The 16,031-nt window shown below is 36.9% G+C and overlaps 5 protein-coding genes and 1 non-coding gene across 6 annotated transcripts; 2 read left to right on the forward strand and 4 right to left on the reverse strand.

Moving 5' to 3' along the window:
* Positions 1 to 13: 13 nt before the first annotated feature.
* spn4_5 (Septin spn4) lies at positions 14 to 572 on the reverse strand (the record flags this gene model as incomplete). The annotated part of the gene is made up of 3 exons (XM_064827458.1): positions 14 to 179; positions 242 to 341; positions 404 to 572. 3 exons carry the CDS (start codon positions 570 to 572, stop codon positions 14 to 16), a joined length of 435 nt encoding a protein of 144 aa, XP_064686742.1.
* Positions 573 to 1,149: 577 nt separating this feature from the next.
* MEF2 (Ribosome-releasing factor 2, mitochondrial) lies at positions 1,150 to 2,065 on the forward strand (the record flags this gene model as incomplete). The annotated part of the gene is made up of 4 exons (XM_064827459.1): positions 1,150 to 1,485; positions 1,543 to 1,589; positions 1,652 to 1,804; positions 1,870 to 2,065. The coding sequence occupies 4 exons, from the start codon at positions 1,150 to 1,152 to the stop codon at positions 2,063 to 2,065; spliced, it is 732 nt and encodes a 243-aa protein (XP_064686743.1).
* A 4,496-nt stretch (positions 2,066 to 6,561) lies between these two features.
* ATC70_008207 lies at positions 6,562 to 6,635 on the forward strand. Its single transcript has one exon. It is a non-coding gene; the product is annotated as a tRNA-Ile (tRNA).
* A 1,080-nt stretch (positions 6,636 to 7,715) lies between these two features.
* On the reverse strand, positions 7,716 to 8,249 carry ATC70_008208 (uncharacterized protein; the record flags this gene model as incomplete). Its single annotated transcript, XM_064827460.1, has 1 exon — positions 7,716 to 8,249. The coding sequence occupies one exon, from the start codon at positions 8,247 to 8,249 to the stop codon at positions 7,716 to 7,718; it is 534 nt and encodes a 177-aa protein (XP_064686744.1).
* Positions 8,250 to 8,273: 24 nt separating this feature from the next.
* On the reverse strand, positions 8,274 to 8,750 carry ATC70_008209 (uncharacterized protein; the record flags this gene model as incomplete). Its single annotated transcript, XM_064827461.1, has 2 exons — positions 8,274 to 8,353; positions 8,411 to 8,750. 2 exons carry the CDS (start codon positions 8,748 to 8,750, stop codon positions 8,274 to 8,276), a joined length of 420 nt encoding a protein of 139 aa, XP_064686745.1.
* Positions 8,751 to 10,879: 2,129 nt separating this feature from the next.
* On the reverse strand, positions 10,880 to 12,039 carry ATC70_008210 (CS domain-containing protein; the record flags this gene model as incomplete). Its single annotated transcript, XM_064827462.1, has 3 exons — positions 10,880 to 11,542; positions 11,610 to 11,743; positions 11,802 to 12,039. The coding sequence occupies 3 exons, from the start codon at positions 12,037 to 12,039 to the stop codon at positions 10,880 to 10,882; spliced, it is 1,035 nt and encodes a 344-aa protein (XP_064686746.1).
* Between the last annotated feature and the right edge of the window lie 3,992 nt (positions 12,040 to 16,031).

Here is a 16,031-nt window from a genome sequence, read left to right on the forward strand (position 1 = left end):
TGTTTTATTTGATCTAGTCGACAATGTTGACCTTTACAGTTTCTGATACTGTCATTTGACTACGGCGAAGTTGAACAAGCTCAACGAAATCAAAGGCGTAAGAGCCAGGGGCAGTGCCTTCGGGAACAGTCCAGTAGTAGCTGTGAGTCTTGTATTTGTCATTTTGAGCAGTTACTGGACTATGGAGAAATGGGTCAATACCATGACAACATGATGAGCATTAATTTTCTCGTTTCTTTACCATTTAGGATAGATGTTCTCAAGTAATCCTTCCTTTTGATTTCCTGTTCTCTTGTGGAAGTTGATCTTCAACGACTTTGCATAACCATTTGAAGTCCCCTCTAATGACGCCAACATTTGTAAGTTACAAGGCATCAATGTTGCATTGTTCTATTTCCCTTACTATACACTAAAGGCTGCATCACGTATTTAATAAGCACTTTTTCACCGGCTCTGATACTTTGACCACTTGTAGGAGATGTAATCTTCATGAACTGTAATTGAGAAAAGACATCTGCAAAGGTAAATTGGATAAAGGCCAGGGCCAAAAGGATAGTAAAAGCAAATCTCATGTTTTCTGTGCTATCGTTTGTTGATTAACAAGTTAATTAAAAGAAAGAGAGGGTGAGTGATGGAAAAGAAAGAAAAGAAGAGGAAATCTTGAGTTTACTCTGTTTAGCTTTTTTTTAGGCTTTTTATATACATTTGAGAGAAACTGCTACACAACGCATATTGCCAATTCACTGACTAAAATTGAAACTCACTGAGGTAATTTGGTATCATGTTGTACCATGATTATTACCTTTTTCAAAGCTTACCACCATTCTAAATAAATTGGCTTATTTTCATAGGTACCACATTGATTTAAAAATAAGGAGGGTGCTTTTTTAAATATAGAGCGAGAAAGCAAGGCAATTAAATTAAGTCAAATGCACTTTAACGAAATCCATTCAAATGAGTAGCTACCATCCCAAAGCGGTTTTTCAATGCTGTTCCGGGTCGATATCATAGATCTCTTTCCTTTTCAATACGTCTTGTTGCTATACGTCACTGCATATTTCATTACCACATCTTTGCACTCAACAAAGAAAAAATAACCCGTTCTTTTTCCACTTCTTTTTTTCAAACTGTAAAAACCTACATATCAATATGTCAGATTTTGGTGATTTCAACACACCTTCCGAAGATCCTACTGCTGATTTTCTCGCACGCGAGAGAGCTGCCCTCGGCGAAGATGCTGACCTGTTTAGTACAAACGACAATGACCTTGTCTCACCTACTCATGACTTGACATCTCCCATTCCTGCTGCTACTTCTAACCCAATGTCACCGGCTCTTCTTGACGATTTCCCTGCTGTGGATAATGGTCGTGCTAGTGCTTTATCTTTCCAATCTCAAACTAGTAACAAACCTGATCAAGATCTTACGGGTGCCAACACTTTTGAGCAGGATTATCCCAAGGCCGAAGAGTTGGAGACGTCTCAAGTAAGACATTTAACATTTTTATATATGTGTATACGTGTCTAAATTATCATTTGTTAGGCTTTCCATAAGGCAATGTTGCCTGAAGAAGAGCCAGAAACTGTTCGGTAAGATTGGCTTTTTCAATTCAAAACCAAATGTTGCATTATTCATTTTAATTACGTACTAGTCAATGGCGTGAAAAGCAAAAGGAAGTGATCGCTGAACGTGATGCCGAATCTGAAAAGAAGAAGGAAGAAACTATCAAGCAAGCTCGTGAGGACATTGATAAATTTTACGAAGAATACAATGACAAAAAGCAAAAAGCAATTGAAGAGAACAGGTAAATTATTCTGGCTGTGGAGTTTCACTGTATCGATAGCCAATGCTGATCGTCCCTCGATATAGGGAGCGCGAGGAAAATACTCAAAAGAATCGTGAAGAAGTTGCATCTTCAGGCAACATTTGGGATCGTGTAGCTCGTGAAGTGGATATCAGCAATGCAAAGACCGGCTATCATACACAGGATGTCACTAGAATGAAGGAATTGATGTTGGATCTTAAGAGAGATGAGAAAGCACCTGGCAACATTATCGAAGCTTAAACGACAAGTAACGGCGATCATAGCCATTTTTTTTTGTTTTTCTTGGGTATCACACAAGTAAATTAGCAGTAAATATATATATTAAACAAAAAGCTTGTCATGATAATGATAGCCATTCTTAAGCGCTCGGACTATCCTCACCATATAAAAGTATTTGATGCTGTTCCCTTGAGTAATCATGCAAAACGCATTTTATTATATATAAGTGTGAGTGTAACGTTGTGCTTCAGATATGAAATTCGATCATTGATTTCAGCAGAGCAAGTGAGCAACGTTTGTAATCATTGTACATAATTGCCTCACCTATGTGAATGTCAATGGTAGATCGAGAATAAGTTGGAGGGTAAGTCGATTAAAAAGACAGTTAGCCATTTCTAGATGTTAACAAGGTACATTCATTACCACTCATTGTTGGTGATGTTTGCTCTTGATCCCCACTGTTGGGTCCACTTTATGAGATCTACACATACATTTGCAAATGCAAGGAAAATGTTACACTCCATGTGTGTATCCGAAGTTTGTTTGGAATTCTAGGTGTTGGGGTGTGGCAGGCTTATAAAACGTTAATTACAAGTGAATACGGCTAATGAATTGGTGGGCGAGATGTTGGGAACGGTTGTATCTAAAACCGGCCGCTTATATCTTGCTACATTGCGGTTTGACAAATGGTCAAAGTTTGCTGCGCATTTTACTAAAGGGTGAAATAGCCTTTCCACGCCCTATGTTAATGCTACAGACTTGATATTAGGACGATTATATGTCCACTTTGAGGGGTTACTAAACACATAAAGGGATTATCAATTGTTACATCGTTTGTCAAATAATTAAGTGAAAAAGTGTTACGCAACAACTCATATTATTATAAAATAAAAGAACAGTGTTTGAGCGCTACTACCTACACAACTGTCAACTCAACCTATCTTCTCCATTAATTAAGTTGTGTTTCCCTTTGTTTTCTCCAAAAAATGAGACCTCGCTTGGCCTTCTACAATATTTCCTTTCAAGAATCCGGTTTTTGACACCAAAATTGTAGTTTACAGTAGTGGCAAAAACAAGTTTTTTTAATAGCTTTACGGAAACATACATATGTGATGCTCAAGTCTATAGAATAAATTCAGGGCGTGTTATGGCACATAGCAATACGTAAAAATTATTTTATGTATGTCTCACAGTGGCAAAAGTTAACCTTGAGCGATCGTATTTCGCCAATTTTTTGGCAGAGGAAGCTTACCTATTGGGCATTATTGATCCACGAGAACTGGCGCTACAGCTTCAAGTAAGACCTCAAACGGGAGGTAACTCTTTGTTTCGCGCAATCAATAGTAATATAAAAGATGAAGTGGCGCAGATTCAGTACATATTCTTCTTAATAAAGAGCCTCCAAATTATATAAAAAATTAGCTTACTTGTGTACAAGCCATGCAGCATCACTTACATGTGAGGTATTATTTGGTTTGTATTTCCATTATGTGCCAAGCTATGTGGCAAATAGAACTCCATTTGGAGTCGTTTGACAACTTTTCTGCCTACTAAAAGTTGCAAAATACAGGAACCTGAGCAAACCCATAGGAGAAACGTACATTTGGTATTACGCTTTGCAGAAAACGGTCAATCCAATGTAGAGCTATTGAATGGTTTTTGATTTGCGCAAATCCAGTGAGTATTTGTCGAGATATGGTCAAAAAAGGATATCATGCAAAATCATTGATTTTTCTTCAGAATCTACGTGTGATAGCAAGCGAAAAATCTGGTGACGATTTTTTGGTCAGGACAAAATTGTTAATATTTTATGATAGAGTTATGCCAGAGCTTTAAGCAATAGCTCTTTCGATAGGAAATGTTTTGGTCTATAATGTTTAGTAATGCTTAACAAAATGTTTTGATGACAGATACTGATTAATCTTTTGAAAACAGTCAAAAAATTGCAAAAACAATCGTACCAAATATCAGGTGAACAATGTATACCAGAGACTTGAAACAAATGCCATTGTATTTTCCTTTAAATTCTCTACAAGTTTTATACAAGCTTAAAGGGGTGTTTACTATCAAGAAACGCGTAATTTGAAGGTCGATAGATTTCGGAATCCTATGGATCATCATTCAGAACAATAGAAATTGAAGCTCCGTTGACCTTCTGCACGTGTACAGCACACAAGTATGAATTTGAATCAAGCACGTTCAGTAGAGTTCACTGATATTTGGCTGATCTTCAAAGCTCTAAATGCTATCCATTCTGAACTTTTTACCAGTAAGAACGTGCTGCTAGGAAATATAAACAATTAACATGAAACAAATCTCAGTCTTATATACCCTATTTACCTATAGGCTTGGGACAAACTTTTTAGGGTTAAAGGGTATTCTGACTATGGTTTACATCTGCAGGGTATCATCAATAAGCTAACTACAAACAAGAATAAGAAGCGTACCACCGTAGTTTAAAACCTAGAGCGCCAGCTACTACTAGAAATGCCAAACAGTGAGCAACATGGGTAGCTCATAATATCATAATACAAACTACTGTAATGATCCACATTACATATGTTTCACTCTGCATGATTGAAACATTAACATAGTATATAAATAGCCTCAGCTCCCCTTTGATAGGTATTGCACATTAATGAAAATATCTGTCATTACTCTTACTATACTTTTATTATAATAAATCCCCACTTAATCTAATACTAGTGGAATACATCCACTATGATCTGCATTCCGACAGTTCATCCAGTTACTAGATTTAGATATAAACTGTATGTACGCTGGATTAGATGTACGATATCGATTTATACTATAAGAAGATATGGACTTCAGATACGCTAGTACTATAAGATTCATACTATATAAGATATAGGCTATAGATGGCACCACGGACATGGATGGCACTATAGATTTATACTTGTATTCCGACATTGACTACGGATGTTTACCATATCTGGATAGGCACCAAGATTAATGCAATATGAGCTTGTTGCTTCAGATGTGCACTTCATGATCCACGCTATAAGACACATGCTTATATCCGTGATACTAGCTACAGATACTTTATGTACTACAGACTTGTACTATATATGAGACATGCTATAGACATGCATACGATATGCTATAGACATGCCATATATCCAGATACATGCTAAAGATGTATGCTTAGCGATATACACTCAGATAATATGTACTATTAATATAGACTAAGAAGACTGTACCTATCGGATACATGCTACTAGATCGATATTAATTATCCTTATAGAAAGGATAGATTAGAATACTTTGGATGAGTGTCTAATTATTCATCCAGGCAAAGCTAAATCATGATTAGTTTGCTGGAGTTGTCTTTTAGCATGATTAGACATTAGTTGATCTGAGTTGACTTATTTGTTAATCTAATTAATAGAACTTTTATCCATTGTTATAGTATATAAGAAGGATCATCTACCTGGCCAGTAGAGAGACTTCAGTTTACTTTACACCTGTCAGTTTGATAATAAAACATACCTTTATCAAGTTGACATTACTGTTTTTTTTTATTCTTTTTTTTCCGTGAATTTTAGTCTATCAAGCCTCAAATTCCACACTGTCCATCAATAGTACATCTGTCTTCCACCCTACAAGATCATTGTACTGCTCATTACAACTACTACTATATATTGGATAAAAGCAATAATCAGATTCAATGTTAATAACGACACAGTTTTATCCATTCTCAACTAAACGGCAAGAACATCTTTCTACACACTCTCTATATCGATACTACCTACATCTACTTATATTTCGATCAGCAGCACTGCCACTGTTTTTAGGGTAATAGTAATGTGAAAATAGGAGCAAAGTAAAAGTTCTACCCTTAGTATTGCTCAAAGGACAGAGTGTACATATTACACTGTTGGGTAGAATATATATAAGGGAGTTATTTGGCAATATGCTACTTTGATTTGAGTGCAACTGGATTCAAATGTACCTATATACCATTCAAAACATAGTTCAGCTTTCAAATCTCTAGAAACACCTGTTTCTCGACCTACAGAGCCCTTTAAAAGATCACCACCTTTCTGCAAATAGGACATTCGTACTCTGCATATAAAGAAACATGAGGAAAAAATCAGGACTGTAGTGTGCATAGTTGATTTTGGTTATGGAATAAATAAAAATTAAAATTAGACGAAATTGTCAGTGCTGAAGGGTATTCTGACAGTGATTTAGATCTGCAGGATATCATTGACAGACTAAACACAAACAAGAATAAGAAGCGCAAGTTTTAACCTAGAGCGCCAGCTACCAGGAACATTAAACAGCGATTAACCTGGATAGCGCACAACATTACACAAACTATATTGGATAAAATCAACGTTCAAATCTAATATTAATAAAGCACCTTTTTATCCATTCAACTAAAAGGCTATAACATCTTCCTGCACACTATAACTACTTCCATTTATATCTCGATCAGATCTCAGCTTGTATATACTATTTCTATGTATTAAAATCTGACAAAATATCAAGTAGCTCGTTTAGCTCAGTTGGTTAGAGCGTGGTGCTAATAACGCCAAGGTCAACAGTTCGACCCTGTTAATGAGCATTTTTTTTGTATATTTTTGTACTTTAGTGTATGTAGCCCTGTTTGAAAGATTGTCGTGTGTAGAGATATAGTTTTAGAGTAGACTTAGATAGATGTATATAAAAGAATAAAATTGAGATAAAAGATGATCTTTATTGTTTTGCAAACTGATTTAATGTTTATATTAAATTAAAAGGTTACATGCAAAGTCTGAGTGTACCTGACAAGATAACCTTCACTGTTACGAGATGCATTGACACCAACTGTTGTGATGATATCCAGGTTTTTGGTTCATTTTTGCGTTAGTAATGTACTCTGCATCTCTATTAATACATTTTCTGACTATTATAATTGACATCTAATATACTTTTTGTCCATTTCAAATAAAAATGTTTAATGAAATTACAAACTAACCACCAATTACACCCGAGGTGCATATCTTGCAGAAAGAGCTAGTCATTAGTCCTACAATATCTTTTCAAATACAAATTTTATGCCAAGTTACTGTTTCGTCACTACATTTTCCTTAAATTTACACTGTGATGTGATACCGTAACCATCAGGCTTAACAGGATTCATGAGTTAGGTCTGCATTAATTTCAAAACTAATTGAACACATTGAACTCAATATACAATTGTCATTTTAGAGGACTATTCCGAATAAATATAAAAAAATGGCTATTGGATGCCTTTTCTTTCATATCCTTTCTGATTACACAGAAGCATTTGCGTTTTTTCCTCATAGACACAAATGCCATTTGATTGTACACACTTAGAAAGGTGGTGGGTAATAAATCAACTGTTTAGGAATAATTACCTAAAGCAGATATGGAGCCTCGCTTACATACAAGTATGTTGTATACAGCTCTTCACAAACATTTTAATGCTTTGGAATATACATGTTATGTGGTATTTGGATCTTTTCTCAGAATAAAACATAAACTAAACTTTAATCGATAATATGCTAAAATAAATCCAACGATTTGTGTATAGGTAACGAGTAGATTTTATTTAGAGAAAATGATAGCGAGAACTCACTCGAACGGCATGCAAGAGAATATATGAAGAAGACAGCTCCTTGATAAAAAAAAGAAGAAAAAACTAGTAGAACAGAGGAATATTTTGAGCATTTACCATAGGATCATTAAAACGAAGACCCGTGTCTAATTTGTTGATAGACTCGACATCTTCCTCCTCCATTTCCCAGTTCAAAGCTTCCAAGTTCATTCTCACGCGATCAATGTTTAAACTCTTTTGCACAACGGCAACAGAGCGCTCAAGAGACCATCTCAAGGCAACTTCAGAAGGATTTCTATTGTACTTTGCAACGATATCCTTGATAACTGGGTTCTCGAACAAAGGTTCAACTGCTTTTGCTCTCTTGGAGCCAGTTGAAATGAGAGAAGTAGGGCCAAATGACGAGTATGCAGTGACTGCAATACTTTGAGATTGAGCCCACTTGACGAGATGCTCTTGAGACAAATATGGGTGAAGTTCAATCTGCAATAAGCTTGGAGGGATTCTTGCATAGGTAAGCATGTCCATCAAGAGTTGGCAATTGAAATTAGACACCCCAATGTTGCGAGTAAGGCCATTATCAACAAGTCTTTCCATCTCAGCCCAGCATTCATGCATTGGAGCACGGTCCAATGTGATCTTTCAATCCTTGTCATCTCCAGGTTGATACCATCCAGGAGGGTATTTCTGTTCGATAGGTACATACTTGAGAGGAAGGGGAACTGTGCCAAGCGGTTAATGATAACAGCTATACATCATTGAATGCGCTTTCAACTTACAATGTACAAGAAACATGTCAACATAATCCAGCCCAAGTTGCTTCAGTTGTTGTTCAAGGGCAAGACAAACATGCTCCTTCTTATGGTAGGTACTCCAGAGCTTTGTGGTTACAAAAATATCTTCGCGCTTCAGTAAGCCATCGTTTATAGCCATGTTGATACCTTTTCCGATAGCAACTTCGTTCTTGTAATTACTAGCGCTATCAATCAATCTGTATCCAACCTTGATGGCATTGAAGATTGTCTCAGGAGCATCCTTGGGGTCAACTTTCCAGCAGCCAAAACCAATGAGAGGCATCTTGTCACCAGAGTTTTGAAGAGTAATATATTCTACAGTCATTTTGTACTTTGAATTGAATTGAGAGATGGTGGTTACTTGTAGGAAACGGCAACACAATCAATTGCCTTTATATATAGTTCTTAAAGAATCAAGTTTAAACTAACGATTCCCGCCCGAGTGGTGTTTAAGGACATATCTATCATGAAATCAATCCTTGCAAGCAGATTTAAGTTTGATTATTGTAAACAACATCCAGGCAAATGCCGTCATTGATGGATATCTATGTTGTAGCAAAGGTGACCCGTAACCTAATCATATCATCAAATATAACTGTGTATTGAGCTTGATTGTTCTTTTTTAGTCTAGTTCATCTATCTGAATTAGAGAGACTAGGTGCAAATATATGCTTCAAACAAAGCCAAGTTGCATCATTGTACCTGATTCTTCTCTTACAGTAACTGTATGGAGCTAACTACCACTTAAATCAGGCATGAACTCGCCCTTCCACCCACAACTCATGCTTCAGATTGATTGCTTTTGAATGCGGTTCGAAATGCCATATGAAGAATGATGTGAGATGCGTATGATCTGAAGGGTGTGTGAATTGAGATGCCTTGCTTTCGATCTCAGTTAAGATACATCAGCATGGTATGCTCGACCCCATACTTGCTCCATGTATTACAAAAGATATCAGGAGCATAATTTTTAGTTCCAGTTTCTCGTGGATCCGACTCGGCAGATATTGATGTTTGTGTATATTTTTGCACTAGTGCTATCTAATTTTTTTTCCTACATCAACATCTCACGGGTACATTAAACATGAGCCATTTGTTTTGCGATTGTAACTAATTTGTAAAGATAAGAAGGCCGATAAATAGAACAATGGAATATGCGTTACATACAAATCGGCATGAATTATAAGCAAGCTAGAAGCGGTCCCTGGTTTTTCTGTTTACAACATTGGCATTTTTAAAGTAATGTCAACGAATTTTATATATAATGTGTAATGCCCCTGAAAAAAATCAATAAAAGCACACATGTTTGTACAAAATTGCGCTAGTTGATCGTAAATAACCGATTCACTATTACGTTCTTATCAGGGGAAAAGAAGTTTACAGAATAATTAGAAAAAAAGGTACCCTCCACAGATTCCAAATGAGTTAAAGTTAAGATTGCCCTCTAATTCTTATTGAGAATGTTACAATGTAAACAGAGCATATGTATTGTATTAAGAGCAATATCAAGGTATGTCACTGTACGCTAGATGAGCAATCTCACAATATAGCTACAAATGTTGAAAATTCAGGTACAAATCAAGAGTGTATAAATCCGATATCACTATGCCTATACTCGAAGTTTGATGTCGACCATGTACATGAGCCTCTTTACATTGCCTGTACTAAAAAATGTGATCTCATGGATATATCTGAGTGAATACAATTCAAACCAAAAGAATCACTTTCTCTTATTCAGAACTTTGTTGTCTATGGTAATCATTTACTTTACTCCCCCCCCCCCGGTTACACTGATACATATCGCATTACCTTCTTGGATTACATATCGGTAATTCAATCGAAATCAAATTACAACAGTTGGAAGCCTTGCCAGAACTCTTAAACGTCAATGCTAAGGAGCGTACAAAGGCGTATGTGAACACAGGGGAGAGGGGTACATGCCATAATATACAAGCAAGCTTTGTAAATGTGCCCTTGATACCTTATGGAACTTTCATTTATCGTTCTGTAAATCCTATACAACTATCTAAATGCTTAGCAGCCAAATGAAATGCCTTTATAGACTATGGAGTTTTGGTTATGTAGTTGAACTGGTCAATGTTAAGAGATAGTCGTAGATTAGGCCTTGAAACTAAGTTATGATAATGTGCCTAAAGACAAAACCAAATTTTATTGCCTCTAACTCCTCCATCAAACATTTGATTCAACCAACTACGTCTGCCCTGCACGAGCAGACTTTGTTCAAACAAATTTTTATCTGTGATTTCCGCCAGGCCCTTGCTCAAACACAAAAAGAGGTTAAACAGTGATTAAGATAAAAAATATAGATGTATATGATTTATTTTTGCTTTAAAAAAGTATTTTAAATGAAAGAAAATATTGACAATCATCTGAAAGATGACAAAGGGCTATTATTTTAAGATATGATACAATTTCTGTTGTCTTTTCTACGACTTAGATGCCACCACGAACCATCAAGGCATCAACAACAGAAAGGATGGTCCATTTTCTGTTCTCAGCTTCAGGGAAGACTATAGAACGGTCAGAGTAAAAGACTTCATCATCGACTTCTTCGGGTTTACGGGGAAGACAGTGCATAAACACCCAGTCAGCCTTGGCTCCACCACGCTTGGCTAAATCATTTGTAACTTGGTAGCCTTCAAATTCTACAAGACGCTTTTTCTTCTCTTCCTCTTGGCCCATACTGACCCAGGTGTCAGTAACAATGATATCACAATCCTTAACGGCTTCTTCGGGATTGGTAGTGAATACAACAGAGGCGCCAGTCTTCTTTGCATCAGCTTGAGCGATATCAATAACTTCTTGATCACAGACGTAGCCAGAAGGACAGGCAGCAGATACGCTAATACCACACTTGGGGAAAGCAACCAAGATTTCTTGAAGAATGTTGTTGGCATCACCAACCCATGCGACCTTCAAGCCGTTTAGGGTTTCACGGGGATGTTGAGTATGAGCAGAGTAGGCACCCTTTGGGACATTGTTCTTCTTGTGGTGATAGTATTCATGAATTGTCATCAAATCAGCCAAGATTTGGGTAGGGTGATATTTGTCAGACAAGGCATTAATCACAGGTACAGCAGACTCTTTAGCGAGAGTCTAGCATAGATTTAGATTTAGATCATCTCTTCTGAAATTCCCATATCCGTAATTCAATAAAACTTACCTCAATCTCATCATGGCTACCAACACGAGCCATAATACCATCAACCATTGAGCTTACTACACGAGTGGTGTCCAACAATGATTCATTGACGCCGAGTTGAATATCTTGACCTCCCAGGAACATGGCATTGCCGCCTAATTTACAAGACTAATGTCAACATGCAATGCTCAATCATCAACATCAACAACTTACCTAAATAACTAACAGCAGTTTCAGTAGCCACACGAGTACGAGTGGATCGCTTTGAGAATAAGAGAGCCATAGTCTTTCCAGCCAAAGGGCGATCAGTGCGGGCTTTGGGATGGCTGTACTTTGACTCGACCTTGAATTGAATAGCACGATTGACTAAATCAAGTAGCTGTTCAGCAGTGTAGTCTGCGGTGGTGATAAAATGATTGGGCTTTTGGGAATTAATTGTGATTGCAGACATATTTATTGTAATATAAGCAGGAAGAAAGATGGAATGATCTAATGAATGATACGAAAACCTAAAGCAAATCATCCTTATATATTCTGTTTTAACGCGGAGTATATCTCAAGCATCCGATCGGCTGTTATCACAAATTACTTGGTTTGGGCTCTTTTTTTTACCCCAGATTCATAGTATAACTGTGAGTCATATGTTGTAAGAGTTATATAGTTGAGTCACAAAGTTATTGTAAATGCTGCAGTGACCTTTTGTCCAACATGTGTATTAATAGTTGAGAAAATGCTGTAAAATTGAGCATGGCATCATTTCGTGCCATGGCCGACACCAATTTTTGAAATAAAAAGCAGCATTGTATGCACAATTGACCTTGATTTATGCTTGATATTGACCTTATCGCCCTAAAGAGGTTCAATCCCAGTGTTTGCAACCTGTTAAATACTAAATGGGTCATATTTTAAACGAGCAGCCAGTATTCAAGAACGAAACTTTGGCCTACCGTAAACGTGCAACAAATATAGAACACAACAGAACATTACATGCCATTTTGATCCCAGAGAAGGCTTGCAAATTCATGCAGATCCGTCAATGCAGCAACCTCAACCATCTCTCAAGTTGATTACATACGAACAGTATATAAGGAATAAAGCTATGTATCTTCTATGTATTTCGTTTTGTACTATGTAAGCCATCTCTCGATGCAACGACTTTATTGGACGATTTGCTTCCTTCAAATTATTGGGTAATTGAATGAACCTTATATAAGATGGTACGTAATAGAATACTACTATGGCTTATTTGCAAAACTATGCATTCATGCTTGTATCCGCCATAAATTATAAGCTAAGCGGCCAAACAAATCCAGGTACGAAATGATGCATAATATCCTAGTTTGGTGGACCAAGGGCTAGAATGGTCGCTCAACGAGGAACAAGACATGGTATCACCATCTGCTGCACCACAAGGCATTATTTTTTCATGCATAGAGTCAAGTAGGCCAGATTTGAAATGAGAATATATTGCTATTAGCGTCACTGAAACGAATTTTCCTATCAAGGATACCCTTAAATGAATAAGGAAGATTCTCTAAAGAATGTACAATTGCGACATGGGCAATGCCATATGTTCTACATGCTAAAACTCAGGACTAGAAAAATAAATTGACAGGATGTGTTGCATATAATCACCTAGCATATTTTGCTCTTGCTGAGCAGCAGCGAAATAGAATTCAAATGAGCATACCGTACTGTATTCCATGCAAAATGCCTACTTTCGCAAATTCAGTCTTTTCTCTACAGAAAATCGGTAGCAAGATGGTCTCGCTTTTTTAGTGACATCGAAACTGTTAGAATGCTTGTAATCAAAGAGTTGGGTTTCTTTACTGTCCTAGGTTCTTGGGATTGTCCATCTATCGAAATCTCTGCAAGCATAGGCCTCAGTGCCCTCGGACATCTTCCCGGCCATCGCACGTTGCAATTGTGCGTATGTCATTGATAAATATGATACTGTTGAAGTAACGCTAACTTTACTAGTAATTGTTAATGAAATCTCCTTCAAATTACAAAAAACTGAGATTAATTGAAGCCATCCTAAACGAGTTGAGCATTCAATAGCGATTATGAGCGACTAATTTTTGCACAAGTTTATATTTACAGGGCTGGCATCTTGAGTTTCTTGAAACTGTCTTCACTCTATATACTGTAAAACATTCAAAAAAAGTAGATAAACAAACCATATCCTTTCAAAATTTTAAAGAATTGTGTGCCGTACAAGACGAATCTATATGAGGACTTTATAGCAGCGAAGCAAAAGTGCAAACCTACGACAACTAAGCATCCAATCCAGCATTTGATAGCAGCATTGATCTATACAAGGGCTTGACTGTAGCGAAGCGAATATGCAAAACCATAGTGTATAAGCAGCAAATTCGGCTTTTCATTGTTATTGTTAATAAGCTTACCAACAAAATAACGCATCAAAATTTGCATGAATCAGCTTTACCAAAATCAGTATGCTTTCTATTCAAAGTAGAAATTACGCAGGCTGCAGAATCGCCCTTCCAGAAGGCTTCAGCTACCAAAGATGTGATTCATGCCGTGTAAATAAACTCTATAAAGCAATACATAACCAAATTTTACAGCTTTCAAGCCTTCATACCTTGACATGTAGACATTTCTGAGCCACCGGAATGACACCAAACAATTGTACTTGAGTATTAGTAACTTCCTGATACCTTTGCTCAACTTTTCGGGCCAAAAAAAAACTTGGCCAAAAATTGACGAAAAAGCATGAGGGGTACCTCATGGTTTTCATCGAAAATCAAACGATCACATTTTTCACCTTGAAAATGAAGACTTTTACTATGGTATACGAGCCTTTCAGCACTTCGGGTGGTTTCCTGACCTACGCTTCGCTTCGGTGGAAACCAACCTACGTTCAAACGGCTCGCGCTGCCGCGGGCCTTTGGCTAATATCCCAAAATTAATATAGCTAAAATGTTAGAAGAAGAACCCTGATTGTTGACTGATATATAATCACTAATCATATGAGTGTTTATGCTTCAGATTGTTCTCTACCTTCGCTTCGTTTCGGTGAGAATCAACCTGCACAGCAACAACTCGAGCTACCGGTTGCCCTTGCGTATCTTAACATAATACTACTACGTTCAAGCTGACCCTCTACTTGCATATGAAAAACCTTCATATTATCTGTGGATCTGCTTCTTATATGATGCTCTACATCCATATACTCGTAGCTACTTCATATACGGGCAAGTAGCATGCTGGTATTTCCACTTTTTAATCCTTAGTATCCATAATACAGCAAAATTTGAATGCATTTGAGCTGCGTTTTCTCGCTTCCAAGGCCGTTTTAGATTGTCATAATAGGACCAAACACTTGCTCTCATCTGGCAGTTACTTTCTGACACCTTTGCTCAACTTTTTGCGGATCAAAAAAACATGAACAAAATTCGACCAAAAAGCATGAGGTACCCCTCATGATTTTCATCGAAAATCAAACGATCGCGTTTTTCACCTTGAAAATGGAGACTTTTACTATGGTATATCTTGAATCAAAATGTTTCTATCAATCCAAAGCAACCACTGAAATCATCTTTGTGGGACTTTGATATGTAAAATTTCGACATTTTGGCCAGAAACCTCTTTTCATATATTTACAAATCATTCAATAAGTGAATTCAAAACATCTATATAACTTGGTACCATTGGAAGCGCCTTGAAAAGTACTTCAAGAGTGTATTAGGAAGCGTAAGGTGATTATTACAGTTTGTATAGTCGAATATCATAAGATAGATTAAAGAAGTCGGAAAAAGACAAAATCTGTCCAATCTTGAACAGAAAAACAAACTGAGCTTGAATCAATTTTGGCAGTGGCGTTGCTGCTGGCTGACCTAAATGTCTTTTTGTTGATGACAATGATGATTGCGATGCTGATCAAATGAGGATCATGTCATTGAAAGAACAATTGCTTAGCACAAATACTTTTTGGGGGAGCTTTGCCTCACGAAGGTGTCTTTTGCAATGACAATATCTCAAAAAAGTGGCTATAGATCTTACGCAAGTCTTGTATTTACTTATGACCAACTTTATGTCGCCATCTTATTAAAAGCATCGGTAGCAGCAAATGGTATGGCAATTCTACTATCAGAAAATGGAGATTGTGGCGTACAAATGCTACATAAAACTTGAATTTTCTTTCATATCGTCTCAAAAATAGGTTTCGTTTGATATTAGTGTAAGCAAAAAGGATGCTGAGGAAGATACCTCCTCTCCTCCTCCTAGTGGCTCTAATATAACCTTTAAAATCTACCTGATATACCAAAATTTAATTATATCTGATTTAAAATGACTTTGGCGAGAGCCCACAGGGCAACACCGGCATCGAGCGTAGCGAGATAGATCTGCTAGTGAGGATAATATACAGAAGAAATGCTATTTTTATGCTGTTTGTACGAGTGAATAGTCGACTAGTTT

This window comes from Mucor velutinosus, assembly GCF_035048745.1.
Source record: "Mucor velutinosus strain NIH1002 chromosome Unknown tig00001561, whole genome shotgun sequence".
Taxonomy (NCBI): domain Eukaryota; kingdom Fungi; phylum Mucoromycota; class Mucoromycetes; order Mucorales; family Mucoraceae; genus Mucor; species Mucor velutinosus.